Below are 19,411 nucleotides of genomic sequence, written 5' to 3' on the forward strand. Positions count from 1 at the left end.
CCAGCTCTCCATGCACAATAGGGCATGGAGGCGTGAAAGCCCCTAATCTTGGGCTAAGGGCAACTGGAGATTGATCTGGGTTATGCAGCCTGGAACTGAGTGTCTCTGCCATTGGCAAGTTAGGATGGCTCATGTGCCTGTACGATGCACTGAACACAGCACAGAGCAAGGCTCACGGAGGAAGCCTGGGACCTCATCACCTGTATTGACTTTGTAAAGACCATTGTACATATATATATTTTATGTATATAGGTGTTTTGTGCAGTGTAATAAATTTTTTAAGGTAAAGAAAATAAAGGGAAAGTCCACTGCCTTGCAGCCCCCCTGTCCCCTCCCCCACCCCCACGGCATTTCAAGAGTGAGGTGTAATGTGGAGATCCTGAGAGGGAGCTAGGGAAGCGCCCCAGTGGGTACGGTGCCTGCTGTGAAAGCTTGCGGAACTGAACTTGGGTCGCTAGAGCCGTGACAGGGCTGGGTGTCCTGCTGGCATTTGTGTACCTCTGGCCAGCCACACCAGCCCATCAGTGAGCTCCAGGTCCAGTGAGAGAGCCTGTCTCAAAAGACAAGGCGGTGAGTGATAGTGGCAGATACTTGACACATGGGTTTCTGGCCAGCACATGTGCAGTCACGAGTGAGTAACCCTACATACTTGTGTCTGCACACAGAGATGGAAAGCAAGGCTCCCCAGAGGCACAGAGGACAGAGGCAAGGCTCTGTTTCTGCTCGCAGCCTCTCCCGATGTGGCTGATGTTGCGTTCTCAGTACTGGTGTAGCTCCAGGCGTGTGTTTCCAGGCTTTCCTAGGATTGCACTAGTTGATTTGTACACTGTGTCCTGCTTTGACTAGGAGAATCCATCACTTTTTCTCTACATTCCCTGATGTGAATAAGAGAAAAACTGTCTTAAAGGTGATTTCCCATGTAAATCCCTGCTGTTATTTACCCCTGACCTGCAGGAGTTGTTGGAATGTAGGTTAATTGCCGCTCACTTTAAACTGAGGACGCTGTGACGGTTCCTATTCTGTAGTTATGGAATGTTGTCTTTTTATCTGAGTGGTTTACTCTTCCTGACTTTATGACCATTTTTCTATTTACAGCACAGAGGAGATACCCTTGAAGATTTTAGCTCACAATAACTTTGTAGGCCGTCTCATTGGTAAAGAAGGAAGAAACCTCAAAAAAATCGAGCAAGACACAGACACTAAAATCACAATATCTCCGTGAGTGCCATCTTGTTCATGGGTTTGGGGACTTTCAGATCCTGTGTTTAAGTTGTGTGTTTTGTACACAGTTCTCTGCTCACAGCTGTTTCTGCTCCTGTTATGCTGAAGCCTGTTTTATTTCTAACCATCGTGAAAGTGTTGTGTGTTCTCACAGAGGCTTAGTATTTGACATCTATATTTTCTAGTCAGTGTCTTCATGGGATAGTTTGGCATTTAGTTCCCAAGTTGGAATTATAACCTAATTTATTTTCCTTTGTTGTATTGCAAATTATTCCACTATTTAACAACTTAAGACAATAGTCAGCAGGTATTGCATGGCTCGTTTATGTGGGTCAGGAATCCAGAGCAACTCAGGACATAGCTTGAGGCCTGTCCACAGGACTGCTCTTAAGCAGAGGGAGCGAGCCGAACAAGAGAAGGTGCCAGAAACTGCAGTGTCCTGTGATGAAATCTTGGAATTCATAATTAACTATCCCCTGTATGGCCTGCACATGTCAGCCTTACCCCATGTGTGTAGGGGCTGCAGTTTTCTTTGTTGGGGAGCACGGTGTTAGAGGTGGGCTGTCATGTCTGGGTACATACCTAGTGTGATAATACGGAAAAGTTTTTCTTTTCTGTAGTGACAATCCTTCGTTTCTGCCATAGGACCCCAGAAAGTGGGAAATGACTGGTAAGCTGAAAAGAAATGATAAAGTCACAGTACAGAATGTTTGACAGGGATGGCTTGAGAGTAGAGGTTCAAATTATAGACTTCCATAGTCTAAGGAAATTTAGACTGCATTATATAGAACTTATGCTGTCATTGTACAATTTACACTTTATTTTTGTTTTTTGGTTTTTTTTTGTTTTGTTTTGTTTTGGTTTTTCGAGACAGGGTTTCTCTGTGTAGCCTTGGCAATCCTGGACTCACTTTGTAGACCAGGCTGGCCTCGAACTCGCAGCGATCTGCCTGCCTCTGCCTCCTGAGTAATTTACACTTTAAACACATGAGGGAAAGGAATAATATTCCACCCGTCCAGTGCAAGGTCAGTCACCACATGTCAGCCTTGCAGTGAAAATGGGTGTTTAACTCCTAGAACACAGAGGTCAGTCACACACACACCCTGCACCCACAACCCTTTGAGTCCAGGCACACAGTCCCCTTCCTGTGGTAAAGCTGCTCTTCCTCTCAGGCTGTTGACAACTGTAGGCTCGGGTGCACCCAGATAAACCTTCTTGTGGCTTTTGAAGCTTCAGCAGGACCTGAGCTAAGCAAGGAACTTCTTAACATTGCTATCCCTTTAGGGTATAGATGGGGGCAACATGGACCATTTAAAAAATTCAGCCAAGATGGCTTCAACTACTTTAGTCTAAATTCTGAAAATATTGGAGAAAACTAAGGCCAGTCGCACAGTTTGCCTTTGGGGAGTACTTTGTTGCATTTTCCTCGCTTATTTCAGACAGTGCAGTTGTACAAGATGTCTGCTTCTGCTGGAACTACGATGCGGCCAGTAAGAGTAGGAGCTCCCCTTTAAAAAAAAAAAAAGATTTATTTAGATGAGTGCTTTATCTCTGTACACCTGCATGCCAGAAGATTATAGATTATAGATGGTTGTGAGCCACCATGTGGTTGCTAAGAATTGAACTCAGGACCTCTGGAAGACGAGCCAGTGCTCTTAACCTCTGGGCCATCTCTCCAGCCCCCCTGCATCCTTTTGATTACTCCTTTTCAGGTCACTGTCAGAGGGTGAGGTGAGGGGGTCAGGAAGTGCACTGTGTTTACAGCACGCACGTAACGAAGCTGTGCACCCAGCCACTGGGGAAGGAGTGGGAGGAGGTCCTTACAAGTCTCGGACCTGGTCTTTGGTCTTGATCTCCCGCTTTCTCTGGGTGCTGGGCGGCCATTGGGTTTCAGTCGCCCTGTGGGGCTGAATGACTGTCCTCTGTCTTCCTCCTGTCACTCCTGTTCTCTCTACTCTTCTGCCCACAGATTGCAGGAACTGACGCTGTATAATCCGGAGCGCACCATTACAGTTAAAGGCAATGTTGAGACGTGTGCCAAGGCTGAGGAGGAAATAATGAAGAAAATCAGGGAGTCTTACGAAAATGATATTGCTTCCATGAATGTTAGTTCTGACACGGGGCTGTCATTGTTCTCACGGAGAATTAAAAGATGTCTCTCGCTGCTCAGTATGAACTGTCAGTGGTGCCAGCACCGAGGTCCCTGGGATAGCCTAGAAGCCTTGGCACTGGGCTTAGCTGTCTCTGTGATTACTGACAAATTAGGTAGCTCATGGGCCTTGGCTCCTTGATGCATGAGGAAAGGTTATTACCCCCTTTCCTGTGTTACAGGAAGGGTGTGAGCATGAGGGCCGGGTGGATTAGGTTTGCTTTCCTGCCAACTGTGAGCAGCATCTCTCATCTCTTTATCAGATAGCTGCTATCTCCTATTTTACATGCTTGTAAGGATTACAGCAAGTGCCAAGCACGGGGAAGTTACCACTAGAAACACAGGCTTAAGGACCAGGTGTGGAGCAAGCCCAGCAGCTAGCGGAAGGCTAAGGTGGGTGGGATTGCAAGGTCAGGGCCACCCTGAGAATTTGGAAGGTCCAGTGGTGAACGTACTACAGGTTTAGGGGAAGAGTGCTTGGCTAGTGTGCCTCAGCTCCTACACCGCTGAATAATAAAACAAAGCAGAAACACAGGGTTAGGTATTGCTGTGTTACCCACCGAAACCTGGGGTACTGCGAATTTCACATGGCAAATATAGGAAAGGTAATGAGAGCAAATTTCTGCCACTGTTTAAAGGACAATATGGTGCTGACAATGGAACAGTTCAAAAGTCCACCTTTAAGAAGATGCTCTTTAAATATGAGGCAAATGGGGCTGGAGAGATGGCTTAGTAGTTAAGAGCACTGTCTGCTCTTCCAGAGGTCCTGAGTTCAGTTCCCAGCAACCACATGGTGGCTCACAACCAGCTATTATGTGATCTGGTGCCCCCTTCTGTCTCATGCTCTCTTCTGTCATGCAGGTATACATACAATAGATTAGTTATTTTTTAAAAAAGAAGGTGCTCTTTAAATATGAGGTGAATGATTCAGCACGCTTCCGTTGGGCCTGTCATGTGAGCCAGTAACCTGAGAAGAGAATATGACAGCGTTTCTTCTGTGAGAAGAGCATGGGTGCCCGTCATGCCGTTCCGCAGGGTGGCCTGCCCATCTTTATGTGATTGCTGCGTATCTAGATGTTTCATAGCTGAACGAGAATTAGTCCACCCTCACTGACCTTGTTAATAGTGTCAGGTATACTCTAGTGTAGTTCTAGTCTGCATCTTTTTCAGCTCTAAAAACTTAGGCTTGGAGAGATGGCTCTCTGTTTAGGAGCGCTGGCTGCTCTTCCAGAGGGCAAGGATTTGAATCCTAGCACCCACATGGCAGCTCACAACCATCTGTAATTCTCACTCTGGGGGATCTGACACCCTCTTCTGACATCTGTGGCCACTGTATGCACATGGTGCACAAATATACAAGCAATCAAAACACCCACACACGTATATTTAAAAACAATTATTTAATAATCAAAACAGTGTCCCCTTCATGGCTCCCGTGTCCTCCCCAAAGGTGTGCTTAGTTGCTTTTCAGTGTGAAGACGGGACCTGAAGTTTGAAGGATTCGGCTAGAAAGCAAGGACTGAAGATCTTGTCACACTGCTCATTCTGTGTACCTGGTGTGAGGTGTGATTTCAGAGAGTGCATCGCATTGACCTTGTAGCTAGCACAAGACTGAGGGTGTGTGTATGGAAGACCACGGTGTCTTAAGTGCTCGGAGCTGGTGGGGAGGGAAGGGCCACGCTGCCCTTGCTTGCCCTTAAGACTCCTCAGTACAGATCAGGCAGGGCACACCAGCCTTCAAATGTGTCAGTGCTGGGGCTGTGAAAAGTATTCTAGTTCTGTGGGAAGACTTGTTGTCTTCAAAAACTGGAGTCTTAGCATGCTGGGTTTGGGTTTTGTTTTGTTTTTGTTTTTTTCTTTAGTAGACTAAGGGTCAGGATCTGAATACTGTTGTTTATAAATGTTCACTCCTTCAATCCTTTTAACAGAAAATTGAGAGTCCTTTTTTACCATTGCAGCTTCAAGCACATTTGATCCCTGGATTAAATCTGAATGCCTTGGGTCTGTTCCCACCTACTTCAGGGATGCCACCTCCCCCCTCAGGGCCCCCTTCAACCATGACTCCTCCCTACCCGCAACTGGAGGTAAGTACGCTGGCCTGTGCCTTCCGACTTCAGTGCCACAGTAGAGCTAAGTGGTAAAATGTTGATGCTGTGTGATTTGTCACCTGTGTGGAGCTCGTGTGTTTTATAGCATTTGCCAATAGAAACTTTTAATTTGACCCCAAAATAATAAGCATGAGTTGTTTTGAGGTTTTTGGGTGGTAGAGTGGGCAAATGTGTCATTTCAATAAAAGGAATAGTCTTGGTGGCTCTGTTGTCGTTGTCTTTGGTGTGGTATTGTGGGGTCGAGGCTGAGTCTTAGCCGAAGTGAAGGGGTTTTTAGCAGACTTCCATGCTGACACCATGTGCACACTTGTAAGTCCAGCACTCATGTTGAGGCAGGAGGATTATGAGGTTGAGGTCAGTCTGCATTTCACAGCAAGGTTTTGTCTCAAAGAAAATTTTTCATTCCTTTCTGCCACCTAGAAGGACTGCGTTGGGTAGTCTGCATGGGCTGGGCTTGTCTGCCATTGTGCGTTGTGTTTTCCTGGTCAGTTTCCCTCACAGTTCTATTGTGTTCACACACAGAGCGCTGAACAGCTTATATTTTGTAGAGATTATATGACACATGTATTTGTTTATCGAGACAGGGTTTTTAAAATTTTATTTCATGTGCATGAGTATTTGGTCACATGTATGTCTGCACCAAGTGTGCCTGGTACCCACAGATGTCAGAAGAGTGGTGTTGGATCCTTTAGAATTGAGTTATAAATGCCCATGTGCGTGCCAGGAATTGCACCCTGGTCCTCAGCAGGAACAAATGATCTGAACCACTGAGCCTTCTCTCCAGCCCTGAGAGAAACCGGGACTTATTGGCTTAGACAAAGTCTTTCCATGCAGCTCAGGCTATCTCAGCCCACCAGCTGATCTCATACTTGCTGTCTGCCTACCCTGCTCCTCCAGTGTTGCGAGCCGTCAGGCTTCTTATAAGCCTTATTTTGGTATTCAGTTTTTGCAGCCCAGAAGACATCAACCCAGGAAAGTGAGCGTCATTCGGTTTGTGTTATTAGTCTTCAGCATTCTAGGTCATCCGTGATGGTTTTGTTTCTCTTTGGCACTCTTGTGTGAACTATGTGAATGGTAACTCCCAACACATTCAGAGATGTTCAAGTGTTACAGGTTGGGAATGTAATTGTGTCACTACTTAGAATAAATACACAAGTAAATTGACATTGGCATTCTTCAGGGAACACCAATTACTAGATTGTCGGCGCTCTGCTACTTCAGAAATGAGAATTTCCTTTTCCGTCCCTGGACCTATTAGGCTGGTGGGTTTGTGAGCTTCTCCCTCTGATGTAGGCTTCTGCTTTTACATGAACAAGCCAGCAGTGTTCGTCCATGGTTTCTGCTGGGCTTCCTTCCTCTAGGTTTCTGAAATCTAGGTTTTTGAATTTTATATCTTTCTCTGCAATTCACCTGCCATATCTGGTTGTCTGGGCCTGGAAACTATGTAGCAGATCTGAGGATAGCTTTCACAGTGGTAACTAAACACCCGGAGTGGTAGTATGCACCTATGTTCTCTCTTTCTTGGGAGGCTAAAGAAGGGAAAACTCCTAGAGCTGACAAGTTCAGCATCACCATGGGCAACCTACAGAGCTCGCATCTCCAAAACAGTGTACACAGAATGTCAACCAAACATCAAGTATGAGTAGATTCATTCACTCCAGGGTGTCGGAAGCCTTCGGCTCAGACACAGGTGCTGGGAAGTAGTTGGCAGGTCTGAGCGCTGAGGGCAGTCTTGGGGGAAGAAGGTTGGGGTGAGTCCAGCTCTGGCCTGGCTCTGCTGTGAGTGTGTGCAGGGAAGGCCGGTCAGGCTCTTCACTGCCCTGGGTCTGTTTTCACAGTGAAAACCTTGATCAGAGCTGAGGGACAAATGCAGTGGCTGGGGCCCAGGGAATGGCTGTGACTTCTAAGTCAGCTCAGTGGGACTAGGGAAGTCTGGTGGGCTACAGCGTAAGACCAACTCGAAAGCGACTGCTGGAGAGAGAGACCTGTGTTGCGTGACTGATCTGGGAAGACTTTGTCATATTTCTTTGGTCTACAGAACTGAGCATGCGTACATTGGTAGTAGGGAGACTGTGAAGGGCCTGAAATAGAAATTCAAGAGTTCCATTTAAACCGCTGGTTAGGGCTTTTATTTTTAAATCATTGACTGCTGGTTAGGGCTTTTGTTTTTAAATCATTGACTGCTGGTTAGGGCTTTTGTTTTTGTTGTTGTCAACTGACACAAGCTATGGCCGTCTTGAAAGAAAGGACCCAGCTGAGACAGTGCCTCTATCAGTTCACCTGCAGGCAAAACTGTGGGCACATTGTCGTGATTAATGATTGATGTGCCAGGGCCCACTGTGAGTGCCTCCTCCTGGCTCCTGTAGGTGCTTCTGAATTGTATATAAAAAAAGCAGGCAGAGCAAGCCATGAAGCAAGACAGGAAACATGTTCCTCCATGGCCTCTGGGGCCTTGAGTTTCTGCCCTGATGACCCTTCCTGATACACTGTGATCAGACCCGTAAGCCAAGTAAGCCTTCAACCCCTCCACGTGCTGTGTGGTTGTGGTATTTATTAGAGCAATAGAAAGCAAGCTTGGGCAGTTGTTTATGTTTGGAAATGCCCAGTAGTTCGTTACAGATGGACGCACTTGCGCCAGGTTTAAGCTGACAGCAGATGTTTCCCTGACATCTTCTTAACCCAGCAGCCTGCTGATCCCGCACAGCACGTGTGCCATGAAGGCACTCGCTGCCCTAAGTCAGCTCTTGGGGCAGGTCGCTTAGCTCTGCCCTGCTGCTCAGGCTCACGGTTTGTACATTGACATGTTGTAAACTAAAGTATGCCTTCAACTTTTGTTTGTTTGTTTGTTTGTCTGTCCCATCTCTCCATAGAGCAGTTGAATGGCTTCTCCACAGCCACCGCTGCAATGCATCCAGTTGAGCCGAATTAAAAACTAAAAGGCATTGTTGGGGATTAGTCTCTCACAGGCAAGTTCGGGGTCCCACAGAAGGAGGGCCATGAAGTCCTGCTACTAGGAGGATTTTGTCGGAGGGGAGTGGGAGGCAGTGACGTGCTTGAGAGGCATTGGTGCCTGGGTGTTGGGGTTGGGTAGGTATGTCCTGAGTCCAGTGGTCTCTTTGGAATCTGAACTAAGTGGGCTTTTGTAAGCATGGGCTTCTGGCAGGAATCTCTTTGTCCTGTTTGAGGGCTTCTGCAAGTGCTGGCTTCTGGCTGGAGGGGGGTGGGGCAGGAACTCTTTGTCCCAACACCTCCAGCCTAATATCCCAACCTCTTTGTGTATAGGGGAGGAGACTGAAGTCTGACTACTTCCTGCTGGGTTGGGATGTTGAAGGGAGACCATGTCAGGAGTGGGTGGGGTTGTGGGCACAGAGATACAGCGGTGTAGGAGCATTTGGTAAACAGCCACTCTGGAAACCTCTCGGGTGCATTCCTGTAGGCAAGGTGCCAGGAGGAAAAGTGGACGATTATTACCACTGACCCTGTGAACAGGGCCTAGCCACGGGAAGAGTGAAGACAGCCGGAAACAGTGCACCAGAGACGTGCCCTGGCTGTGCTAGTGACGTTCTTCAGTTTCTGGAGTGACATGTTACTTGTTTCCCCAAGGCTGGGTTTGTCGATGCAGTATAGTAGCCACACTCGTCTCCCAGGAACACGCAGGTGCCTCCCTGTCTGCCATAAGGAGGTTTCATTGCCACCTGGGCTACCAGAGTGACCTGGCGCTGAAGGGAGGCCAGTGACGTCACCAAGTTATCAATCATCCTTTGGAGATGGTCAGACACCCTTTGATCCCGACTTCAGAGTATCCCATGGTGCCTGCACTTAAGCCAGTTGCTATTGTTGAGGCAACCACAGCAATTCCTGTCAGTGCTGCAATTGGGACCACCCAGTCTAATTGGGAAAAGGGTGCCTGAGGCTGGAAGGAGTCAGTAGGAAAGGAGAGCGTGGCCATTTTAGCCAGTCCATAAAGTGTTAGTTTTGGTACCAGTGTCACCAGGATACATAGAGAGGGACAAGTTTTGTTTTCTTTTGTTTTGATATAGTACCATTGCACCTAAAGAGCCCCCTAGAGGCACCCAGGCAGACAGCAAAGTTGTGTTAGTAGTATTGCAGAGGCAGTGAGTGGCAGCTAGGGAGCTGAGTGTCTAGAGAGCCCTGGAAGGGTGTGTCTTGTATAGTAGTAGTCCTTGCTCGGAGGTCAGCCCTTGGCCTTATGAGTGGACTAGGCAAGGGCACTGTAATCAGAGGGGACCCAGAGCAGCACAAGAAAGCAGTTGCTAAGGCTGGAGGCTTTAGTGAGGTTGGATAAGGTTGCTCCCTCCTGGATGAGGCCCAGCTAGGAGAAAAGTTCATTTTCTTTAGTTTTCATGTGAGGTTGATTGAGAGGTGTCCCCCAGGTGTGGTTGGAGGGACTCTTGCTGTTGTTTGGTCTTGGTGGTTTGCCAGGTTCTGGAGGGCAGAGGGCAGGGTCTGCATGTAGCCTTGCCAGATTTCTATTTGTCCACATGAGCATGAAGACATTTTACTTTGATAGACCCTGAGCCCATTGGTCATTCCAAGGACCTAGGATATTAATGTAGTGTTGAATGTTAGTGGGGAGTAGCCAGTGGTGTGGCCCATCCTTGTCCATATTAGCCACTCTTTGTTTTGTTTGTTTGTTTGTTTGCACCATCTTAGGATGTTCTTTTTACAAGTACCCCATGGACAACCCTCATATTCTTTGACCCCTTGGATGTGACAGGCCAAGTCCATGTTGTCATAGGTAAAGCAAAGCATGAGGGAGCCATATCTCTCTGTACAGTGTAGATACCAGGATGGAGATGACATCTTGGCATCCCTTGGAGGACTGTCTGCTTGGCCTACAGTGTCATTGTGGTTCTTACCAGCTCCAGGGGTCCAAAGTTCCCAAACGTGGAAGTACCAGCAGTATGTTGTAGCTGGCACAGTTTCTCCCAGCTGGGCAGGAACTGAGACAATTGTAAACAAAGAGGTGACCTGGCAGAGGTGTCATAGTGCCTGGTGTCTGTGGTGACAGAGAGAAAATGTGACCTAGAAAAAGAAAGAGGTAAAGAAAGTGAATGTAGTCAGGCTTGACCATTTGGACCTGTTTTTGAAGCTCCCTACAGAACCTGAGAGTCGTGGGTGCCAGCTGCTGGACAGACCATCCATCTTGGGCCGGAGCCTTTTGAGCCTGGATAGATGGTGCCAACACTGATGTCCTAGGAGCTTGGCAGCTGAGGGATGGTGAGGATCACAGTGTAGGGTGCTGTCCCCCAGGGATCCAAAGACTTAGAAGATAATTACTTGAGAAGTACCCAATTCCCTGGGGAAAAGGGAAGGGGTTGGCATGGGTTGAGTTCACTGACGTGGGGGTGGGGAGATAGTTGTCAGTGTGCGGCAGAGAAGGGCGCATAGGAGAGAGATGCGGTAAGTGCTGGCCAGCGGAGCAGTGTGGGCTGTGAGCTGGTGATGGGGGAGAAACAGCCTTCTGTACTAGGGCTCAACATGGCTGATGCCTGTAGCAGTTCCTGGGGTAGCTCAAAGGCGGATGACAGCAATGGAGAGACGGGGAGGCCAAGACATCATGAGCCCACGTGAGAGCTTGGTGAGTTGTGTGAGGAGGCCGTTGGCTCTCTCTGCGTTTCCCAGTGACTGTGGCCCACATGGAATATGCAGTTTCCGGGAGCCGTTCAAGGCCTCAGACACAAGTTCCTTTGAAAGTGAAGGTTGAACCGTTGTGTGCTTGAATGGTCCTTGGCGCGCCAAACTGAGGGGTGACGTGTTCAAGGGGCGTCTGGGCCACCACGTTTGCTGATTCCCTGGAGGTGGGGAACAGCTCAATCCACCCTGTGAAAGTGTCTACAAGGGCTAGGAGGTAGCAGAGATTTTTGTGGGCAGCCTTGTGGGTGGAGTCAATTTGCCAGTCTTTGCCCAGTTGATGTCCTCGGAGTTGATACACGGGCTGACATATCTGGAGAGCCCCTGCAGGTTGGTCTTGGCAAGAATCACCAGCCTGTAAAATACGAGCTCAGAGGTTGGTGGGACCAAAAGGGGGCTCCGGAGAAGAAGTAAATGCGAGTCCAGAGAGTGGCAGGAAGGCAAAGGGTGGCCCTGAAGTGGGTGAGGGTGTGGTGGCTGAATAAAGGCACCAGGCAGACAGGCATGACCAGGAAGGAGTGTGAGGAACACTGGCCAGGGGGGATGCGCACAGAGGGAAAGTCCTAGGTGGAAAGGAGGGACCCCTGTCCACTCCTGTGACAGAGTGGGTAAAGGGACCATAGGGCTGGAGTACAAGGTGAGGACTAGAAAGCTAGGCCTGTGAGCACTAGGAAGGTGGCAGCCTTACCCGCTCACTACCTGGAGCATCACCCTACACTCAGATAGGGTAATGGATCTCTGAGGTTGGGCACCATCAGTCCTCTGCCAAACTGAGAAGCTCAAGGGCCTGAGGGATTTGAAATGCCCCCCATGTTGAGGCTGGGCCTCCATGGCATGGCACAGGGGGTCAAGCTCCCATTGGGACACTCTGCTTTCTAGTGGCGAGGGTACTGGCAGAGAGGGCATGGCTTCATTGGTGGGGATTAGGACGAATGTGGGACGAGTGGCATTCCTGGCCACACCAAAAGCCACAGCCAGGGCTAGGGTGTGGTGGGTAAGGTTCTGTCACTCCCAACTCGAGAAGACTCAGCAACCTCAGCTTTAACATTAAAGACCTTGAAGGCCACCTTCATCAAGTCCTGAATCGGGGCTTGGAGATCGTCCTCAACCTTCTTGAGTCCGTCCCGTCCCATCCATCCCCCAATGTCTGAAGCCGACTGGGAAACAAAACAAGAGGTCAGTGTCACAGTCTCTACTAGAGAGGTCAGGTCAAGGCAGGAGTACTGGGTCATGGCCAGTCGGTTAAGAAAATCCACCAATTCTCATCCATTTCCTGGTTAACCTCACCAAGTCTATCAAAGTTAACTCTTGTTAGAGACTGTCTCCATGTCTTCCAGGAGGCAGTGAATCCTGGCGCCCCTCCTCTGGGCATCCTCCTGTCTCTGCTGGTAGTCCCAGCCAGGGTCCTGGCACAGAACTGCAGAGTCCCAGGATCCGCCAGGTGGGTCCAGGCTGCATACCGCCTGGCCACGGCCTAGCCCTCTTGTGCTCCTCACAAGTAAGAGTGGAGGACTGCATGACACAGAGAGGGTGCCAAGTTAAACCACAGATTTGATATCAGTGGCGGGACTCTATCCTGTGGGCAGAGGGATTGGTGGAGAAATGACCTAACCGTTGTTCGTGTAAGCAGGATGTTGGATGGAGAAAGGAACCTGGGCACCTGTGACTCCAGCCACCTCCCGGAGCGGGCAGAGGCGAGTGCGGTCCTGTCAGGACTGTGTGTGGGCAGCCACAGGGGAGGACCCTGGAGGGGCAGGACTCTCACCTGCACAGGAAGATGGCCATACCTACTCCAACAAGGCCTCACCTCCAGTAGTGGTACTATTAGGGCCCTATGGGCCTCTGGGGCCATTTTCAAACCATTACAATTCTGAAGCCCATTTAAAGTACATAGAGTAAAAACTCACCAGCACTGTGCAAAATACACAAGACTGGTCCCCGTGGGAACAAGTGCTTCCTGTGCCTGTGCTAAGCCATGCTAAGTCTTAAATGTGGCTTACACAATTAGTTGTGTTTCAAGAATGGGAGCGGCAGAGATGTTCGCTTACTCTGCTAAATGCAAGCCCAGAGTAAGCCCACAGCCGACCACAGAGTGAAGCCCTTTGCTTCTACGGAGATGTTTGCACTCGGTCGGATTAGGTGAGGGATGGGGTCTCAGAGGTGGAGTTCCCAGAAGCTGCTCCACTACAGTGGGCATTGTGCAGGGCAGGAGCTGAGGACGCCCAAGGGCCTGCTGGAAGGACAGGCAGGGCGGCACTCAGGGCACCGGCCGTGCACACCTCCGCTGCCCCTGCTCCTGTGGGGTGTGCTTTAATGGACGGAGTCTCGGTGTGTGTGGACGTTTCCACCCGTTGTAGGAGATCTTACTAAAATGTTAGCGTTGAAAGAGCAAAGGCTGCTCTGTAGTCTGGATGTGTCATTGGTGCTGACTAAGACGAGGGACTGGGACCAGTCCCCCAAAAGTGTCAGGACTTAACCACCGACTGAGAAGAGAACGGAGGCATATTATTTCGCTTTCTATCATTTTTCTCCAAAATTTGGGAGCAGGGAGCTTTCCTTTTGAGAGTTACAAACATGTGCTTTTCTCTAGGCGTGCTGACACACAACTTTAATGCTAGAACTTAGGACACAAAGGCAGGTGGATCTCCGAATTCAAGGCCAGCCTAGTCTGCATTGTGAGTTCCACGACAGCCAGGGCTACATATAGACTTTATCTTTAAAAAAAAAAAAAAAAAAAAAAAGCAGAGTTTAAAATTACGTAAAACCATATGTGATTTATGTACCTATTTTTTCTTTAAGAATTTCCTTTTGCCAGTGGAATCATGAGGAAGTGTCATGGGGTGTATTTAGATTGAGTGTTGGACAGCAATGACACAGGGAAAGTCAAGGCCACAAACACTAGCTGTAGGAAGGAAATGCAGCTTAGTTTTTGCTTTGAATATCTTGTTGGATTTTTTTTTTTTAAGAGGCATTGGTTTTAGGGGGTGAGAGGGACTTCAGTGGATCCAAAGGATCCAGGTTCAATTCCCAGGGCATGACTGCCTGTAACTCCAGTTACTGGGGATTTGACGCCCTCTTCTGGCTTCCACAAGCACAAGTATGCACATGGTCCACAGATAAAATATAGGCAAAACACATATACACATAAAATGAAGAAAAAGAAGGAGGAGGAGGAAGAGGAAAAGGAAGAAGAAGAAGGAAAAGGAAGAAGAAGAAGAAAAGGAAGAGGAGGAAGTAGTAGTAGTAGTAGTAGTAGTAGTAGTAGTAGTAGTAGTAGTAATAATAATAATAATAATAATAATAATAATAATAATAATAATAATAATAAAGAAAATTGGTTTTAGCCGGAAATATAAGCTGGATCTCAGAGTAAGGGTCATCTTTCCCCTTTGTGTTCCCTTGATCTTTTCAGTCTTCCTTTCTGTGCTCGCCTCACATGGTCTCCTCCTTCCTGGTACCTTTCTCCTTCGCTCATTGCAGTCTTCTGTGGAGCTCAGGGTTAGTGGCTCTCTACCTGGGAGGAGGCTGGCTTTCTGTAGTTACGTTGTGATTACCCCAGGCTGGCTGGTTAGAATCCCTGAGGAAGGCGCTGCACAACTTCATTTTGAAAGCTCCCCCGGCGCCATGAGCTGTAGTGAGCTTGCCAGAAGTAGCTGGCCTATGAAGTAGCCGGGTGGACACCTGTGCCCCACTTTTGTAAATCAGATCTCAGTGGGAGAGGGCAGAGCTTGCAAGTGTGGCTTGGTAAATGTTACGGGAGGCTTCTTGCTGCCCGCTCATTGTCAAGAGCTGTTCCACAAGAGTGTTTGTTAGGCAGGAGGGGGCCATAATTGCACCAGTGAATGTGAGAAAAGACTTGAGGAGAGCATAACCACCGCCACTGATGTGTTCCTCTTTCTACTCTGTCCTGTGTTTTGTTTTAGAGAATAGTTAAAAAAACCAACACAAAACACCCTTACCCCTTTATCTTTAGGGCATCTGTCAGTCAAACTCTAGGCCTCTGTCAAGCCGAAAGCGTGTGTGGGTGCTGCCTGCGTCTGCTCTCCTTGTCCTGACCCTGCTTTGGAATGCCGCGTGGGTCAAGACTGTGCGTGCCTGTGTGTTACGGGAGGAGAGGATGAGCTTCAATGGTTTCCTCCTCCACGAGAAGAGTTCAGGGGTAGATGGCCAAGGCTAGTGATGAGCCTACTGAGCCAACCAGGACTCGCTCCATCTGTGTAACGCCATTCTCCAGTCCTCAATAATTACTCAGACCCGAGCCACTGGTTTCCAGTCCAGCCAGCAAAGAAACAAAAACCAGTGTCAGCGCCTGAAAGGCAATGTGGGCAGCCGGCGGTGAGCAGTGAGCCCTGGGTAGGCACCCTATTAGCTGCAGTGTAACGCTCACTTTTATCTACTTGCAAGGGAAGCAGCAGTGTGGCTGCTGATCATGGACAGGAGAACAGATGCTGGAGCAGCTGCTCATGTCAGTCTAGGTGGACTGAGCTGTCTCACCTCCTAAAGGAAGCTCTGGAGGCTGGAGGAAGGAGGCCAGCCTGCGAGTTCTGTCAGGAAGGGAGACTCTAAATTCTAGGGAAAGAAGTTTCATGTTTCAGTCTTCACACCTATGAGTTATTTTTATTGACATGCAGGGCATAAACAGGTGTTCTGAGAGTCACCTTGTGTCTGTGACTAGTCTTTCGTGTAGCTGCCTGCAATTCTCAGTCTTATTTCTAAATCCAAGTCACCTATGTTAGTCCGCCAGCTGTGGTTTAAAATAAGCCACAGTTGATCACTGCTGGAGGTGCTTATTGAGGAGATGGAGCGCCTTCGTGCAGCTTTTCCCCCCGGTTCCTGTTCTAGCATATTCCACTCTGGTTTGCTTGTCTCAGGAAGTGTCACATAGGGTTTTGAAGATCAGTGGCCTTAGGTATCCACAAGGGGCAGCGTATGCAGCTTTACTCACCTTTTATTTGTATCCGGTTGGTGGACACTACTTTGGAAAGTACATTTTGTATATAAAATTTTAAAAAATTGTTTTATGTGTGTATGGGTGTTTGGCATGCAATGTGTGTGCACCACATGTGTGCAGTGCCTGAGAAAGCCAGAAAGAGGGCATTGGATTCCCTGGAACTGAAGTTACAAAAGACAGAGACTACACGTGGCTTCTGGAAATCAAACCCAGGTCCTCTGGAAAAGCAGCCAGTGCTCTCAACTGCTAAGCCATCTCTCCAACCCTGAAAAAAAAAATGTAAGGGCAACAGGTAAAGATAGCAAAGCCTTACCAGTTTCTTTTGGTTTTGTTAAGGCAAGGTCTTGTATAAGCCAGGCTAGGCCAGGACGACCCTGAACGTCTGGTCTCCACGTCTTCTGCTCAAGTGCTCGCTTCACAGGTGTGCACTACCATGTTTAGTTTTGTGTTGTGTGGGGCTGGATTAGCTGTGCACATGCTCTATGCCCAGCACTCAGCATTCTCTTGACTGTTGCTTTTGTTTTTACCTTGTTGAGCAATGTAGTATTGTGAGTCTCTGGGTAAAAACTGGGTGTGAGCTAAGGGTGCCCAGATATTTGCTGTGGGAATGGGGAGTGTTCCCCTGTGCCACACTGAGGCGACAATACTTGTGATGAGCTTTCTGTTCCTGGCTAGGGAGGTAGCCCTTCTGTACTGTGCAAAGCCCTGAGTTTGATTGGTTCTTAGCCCCAAAATAAAAAGATCTTGCTATTAGTAACTTTCAGAGAATTCAGATTATGAATTGAAATAATCCTAATCTTTGGTGCCCTGTAGGGTAATAATGAATCTCTGCTTTTATTCTAAGTGCATATTGTTCTCTAAGAAGAGTTAGATGTCGGGCATGGTGGCGCACACCTTTAATCCCAGCACTTGGGAGGCAGAAGCAGGCAGATCTCCGTGAGGTCGAGGTCAGCCTGGACTACCAAGTGAGTTTCAGGACAGCCAGAGCTGTTATACAGAGAAACCTTGTCTCAAAAAACCAAAATAATAATAATAATAATAATAATAATAATAATAATAATAATAATATTAAAAAAGAAGAGTTTGAGTGTGTACGTACACACACACACGTGTGTGTGTGTGTGTGTGCGTGCACACACGCGTGTGACATGTTGTATGGCATGTGCATGCACCTCAGCTCAGGTGTAGAAGTCAGTACGGGGGCTCAGTCTTACACTTTTACCTTGTATGACAAGCACTCTGAGGCACAGAGCCATCTCTTTAGCCTGCCACCTTATTCTTTTGAGTAAAGTTCTTTCACGCACTCTGGTGTTCATTGACTTGGCTCAGCTGTCAGCCAGTGACCTCCAGGATTCACCTGTCTGATGCACGTCACTGTGCCTGGCTTTCCCATACATGATGGGATCCAAACTAGGGTTCCTAATCTACTGATCTCACATCTCCCCATCCCCACCCCTGAGAAGGACATTTTGGTGTGTATCCCCACCCGCCCCAACCACCAAGACTTTTCATGGACTTACAGAATAGTGTGTCGTCTTTATGCAGATTCATTTGTTTCTGCTTTGTAATAGGAGTGGAGAGTGCTGTGTGTTGTCCGTGGATCAGCTTCTTGCTTCTGTCCACTCCAGCGCTCTGTCCACTCATCCCTCCAAAGTACCCTCCCTCCTGGAGCCTGTGAGAGTAACCATGTCCTCCAGCAGAGCTCAGAAAGTCTCTAGTTTCTACCTGGCAGCTGGTTCACTCAGGACTTAATTGGCAAAACCCTTGTTTATAAAGGACAAAAAATTGCTCCTTTCAGAAATGCCCAGACAGTAGGGAAGTGTGAGAGGTGGCAGCTAGTGCGCCAGGCAAGAGCCGGGACGGGCGAAGCGCATGCACACTGTCTTAGCTGGCCGTGTTGGCAGCTTGCAGTTAGGATGGCAGAGTAACCCCGTGGGCTCTTACCCTCACAATTCTGATAGCTTCTTCCCTCTTCTCTGAGGGCTCCAAGATGGTAGTGTGACCATGGGGCAAGCATGCAGCGGTGCTGGGGGTGAGAAAGATGACTGAGCACTTCTTTGCTGCCAGGTTCTTAGGTTACGTAGCATCTCTCAGTCCTTGGTCATGGGTGCAGAGACATTTCTAAGAGAGTACATTGCCGCAGCATGTGAAGCCCTGCCTTACTTACTTAGCGAGAAACTCCTTTTTTTTTTTTTTAAAGCTTTAGTATTTTGTCATAGTGTTCAGGTCATAGAGTTGAGTAAACCTGGTTTCAGTTCCAGACCAAAATCTACTTAAAAACAACCCCCTCCCCCAAGTACCTATCTTACACGCCAAAGGAAAACACTGGCGTCCAGCCAGGTTCCTGGAGGCTGAACTCTAGGCTGCCAGGCACGTCTCCATGCCTTTGTGATGCCTGAGATTTTGTTCCCTGCAAAGTAAATACACTTAACCTCACTGTTTGCCGTTGCTTGTAGCTTCTCGATAGCGGATGATGAGGAATTACTCACTGGCAGACTTGACCGCTTACGCAAGCTTTCGGCCTCACAGCTTTGTTCTTGTTGTTTTAAGACATAGCACAGCACTTGCCAAGAGTCCGAAGGAAGCTTTGCCATAGGCATCTGGCAGTGATCCACTGGGAAGCAGCTTGTGTCCTGTGACTATCCTTCGCTCTCGGAGTGTGTCCAGGGAAGGGTGTCTTCAGGATGCTGAACTTATATGCATGGACTGTGTCAGAAGGAAGGGCGGGGCTGAGAGGCCTTTCTTCTGTCTGCTTAGGTCTGCCAGTCAAAATGAAATCGTGGGCTTATCTGAGACAGATCCTGAAAACATGGCTTCTCATACTGGATTCCATATGAGAACACCCTGTACCAGACAGTCAAGTGGACAGACGTTTCCACGAGCTGCCTGTGTCTTTAGAGGAAAATTCCCTTGTGAAATAATTTATGGCTGGCGGGAATGGAACTGGAGCCAGGGGAGATGGATGCTGTTCAGAAACACCCTCGTCCAGCCTCAGACAGCCGATGAGTCACATGAGATGCTGTCGCCAGCAGTGCGCATGACTTGGCGTTGGTCTGGGGTACCAGCCCCTGGACAGAAAGCACAGTTGCTTCACACTTGGCTTGTTCTGCTGGGCAGGTCTCCATCACAGGGCAGCACAGGCTCCTCCTCGCACCTTGCACTTCCCTGCCCTCGGGTCACTGTATCATCTCAGCGGCTCCTTTAACAAGCCGGCTGCGGCACCTTAGGAGACAAGTCCGTGAAATGCTGCTTACCAAATTACTCATTTTTTAATTTATTTGTTTTTGGTTTTTCAAGACAGAGTGTCTCTGTGTAGCCCTGCCTGTG

General features: G+C 48.4%; 1 protein-coding gene across 2 annotated transcripts in view; it reads left to right on the forward strand.

The window, feature by feature from the left end:
- The window catches only part of IGF2BP3 (insulin like growth factor 2 mRNA binding protein 3), a 129,821-nt gene that overhangs the window by 99,506 nt on the left and 10,904 nt on the right, over nt 1-19,411 (forward strand). For both annotated transcript variants that reach the window (XM_084787339.1, XM_084787340.1), the window contains 3 exons: nt 1,096-1,218; nt 3,191-3,326; nt 5,329-5,454. In XM_084787339.1, coding sequence (XP_084643465.1) covers nt 1,096-1,218; nt 3,191-3,326; nt 5,329-5,454 — 385 coding nt within the window. The remainder of the gene's footprint in view (nt 1-1,095; nt 1,219-3,190; nt 3,327-5,328; nt 5,455-19,411) is intronic.

This window comes from Acomys minous, assembly GCF_964271855.1.
Source record: "Acomys minous genome assembly, chromosome: 6".
In the NCBI taxonomy this organism is placed as follows: Eukaryota; Metazoa; Chordata; class Mammalia; order Rodentia; family Muridae; genus Acomys; species Acomys minous.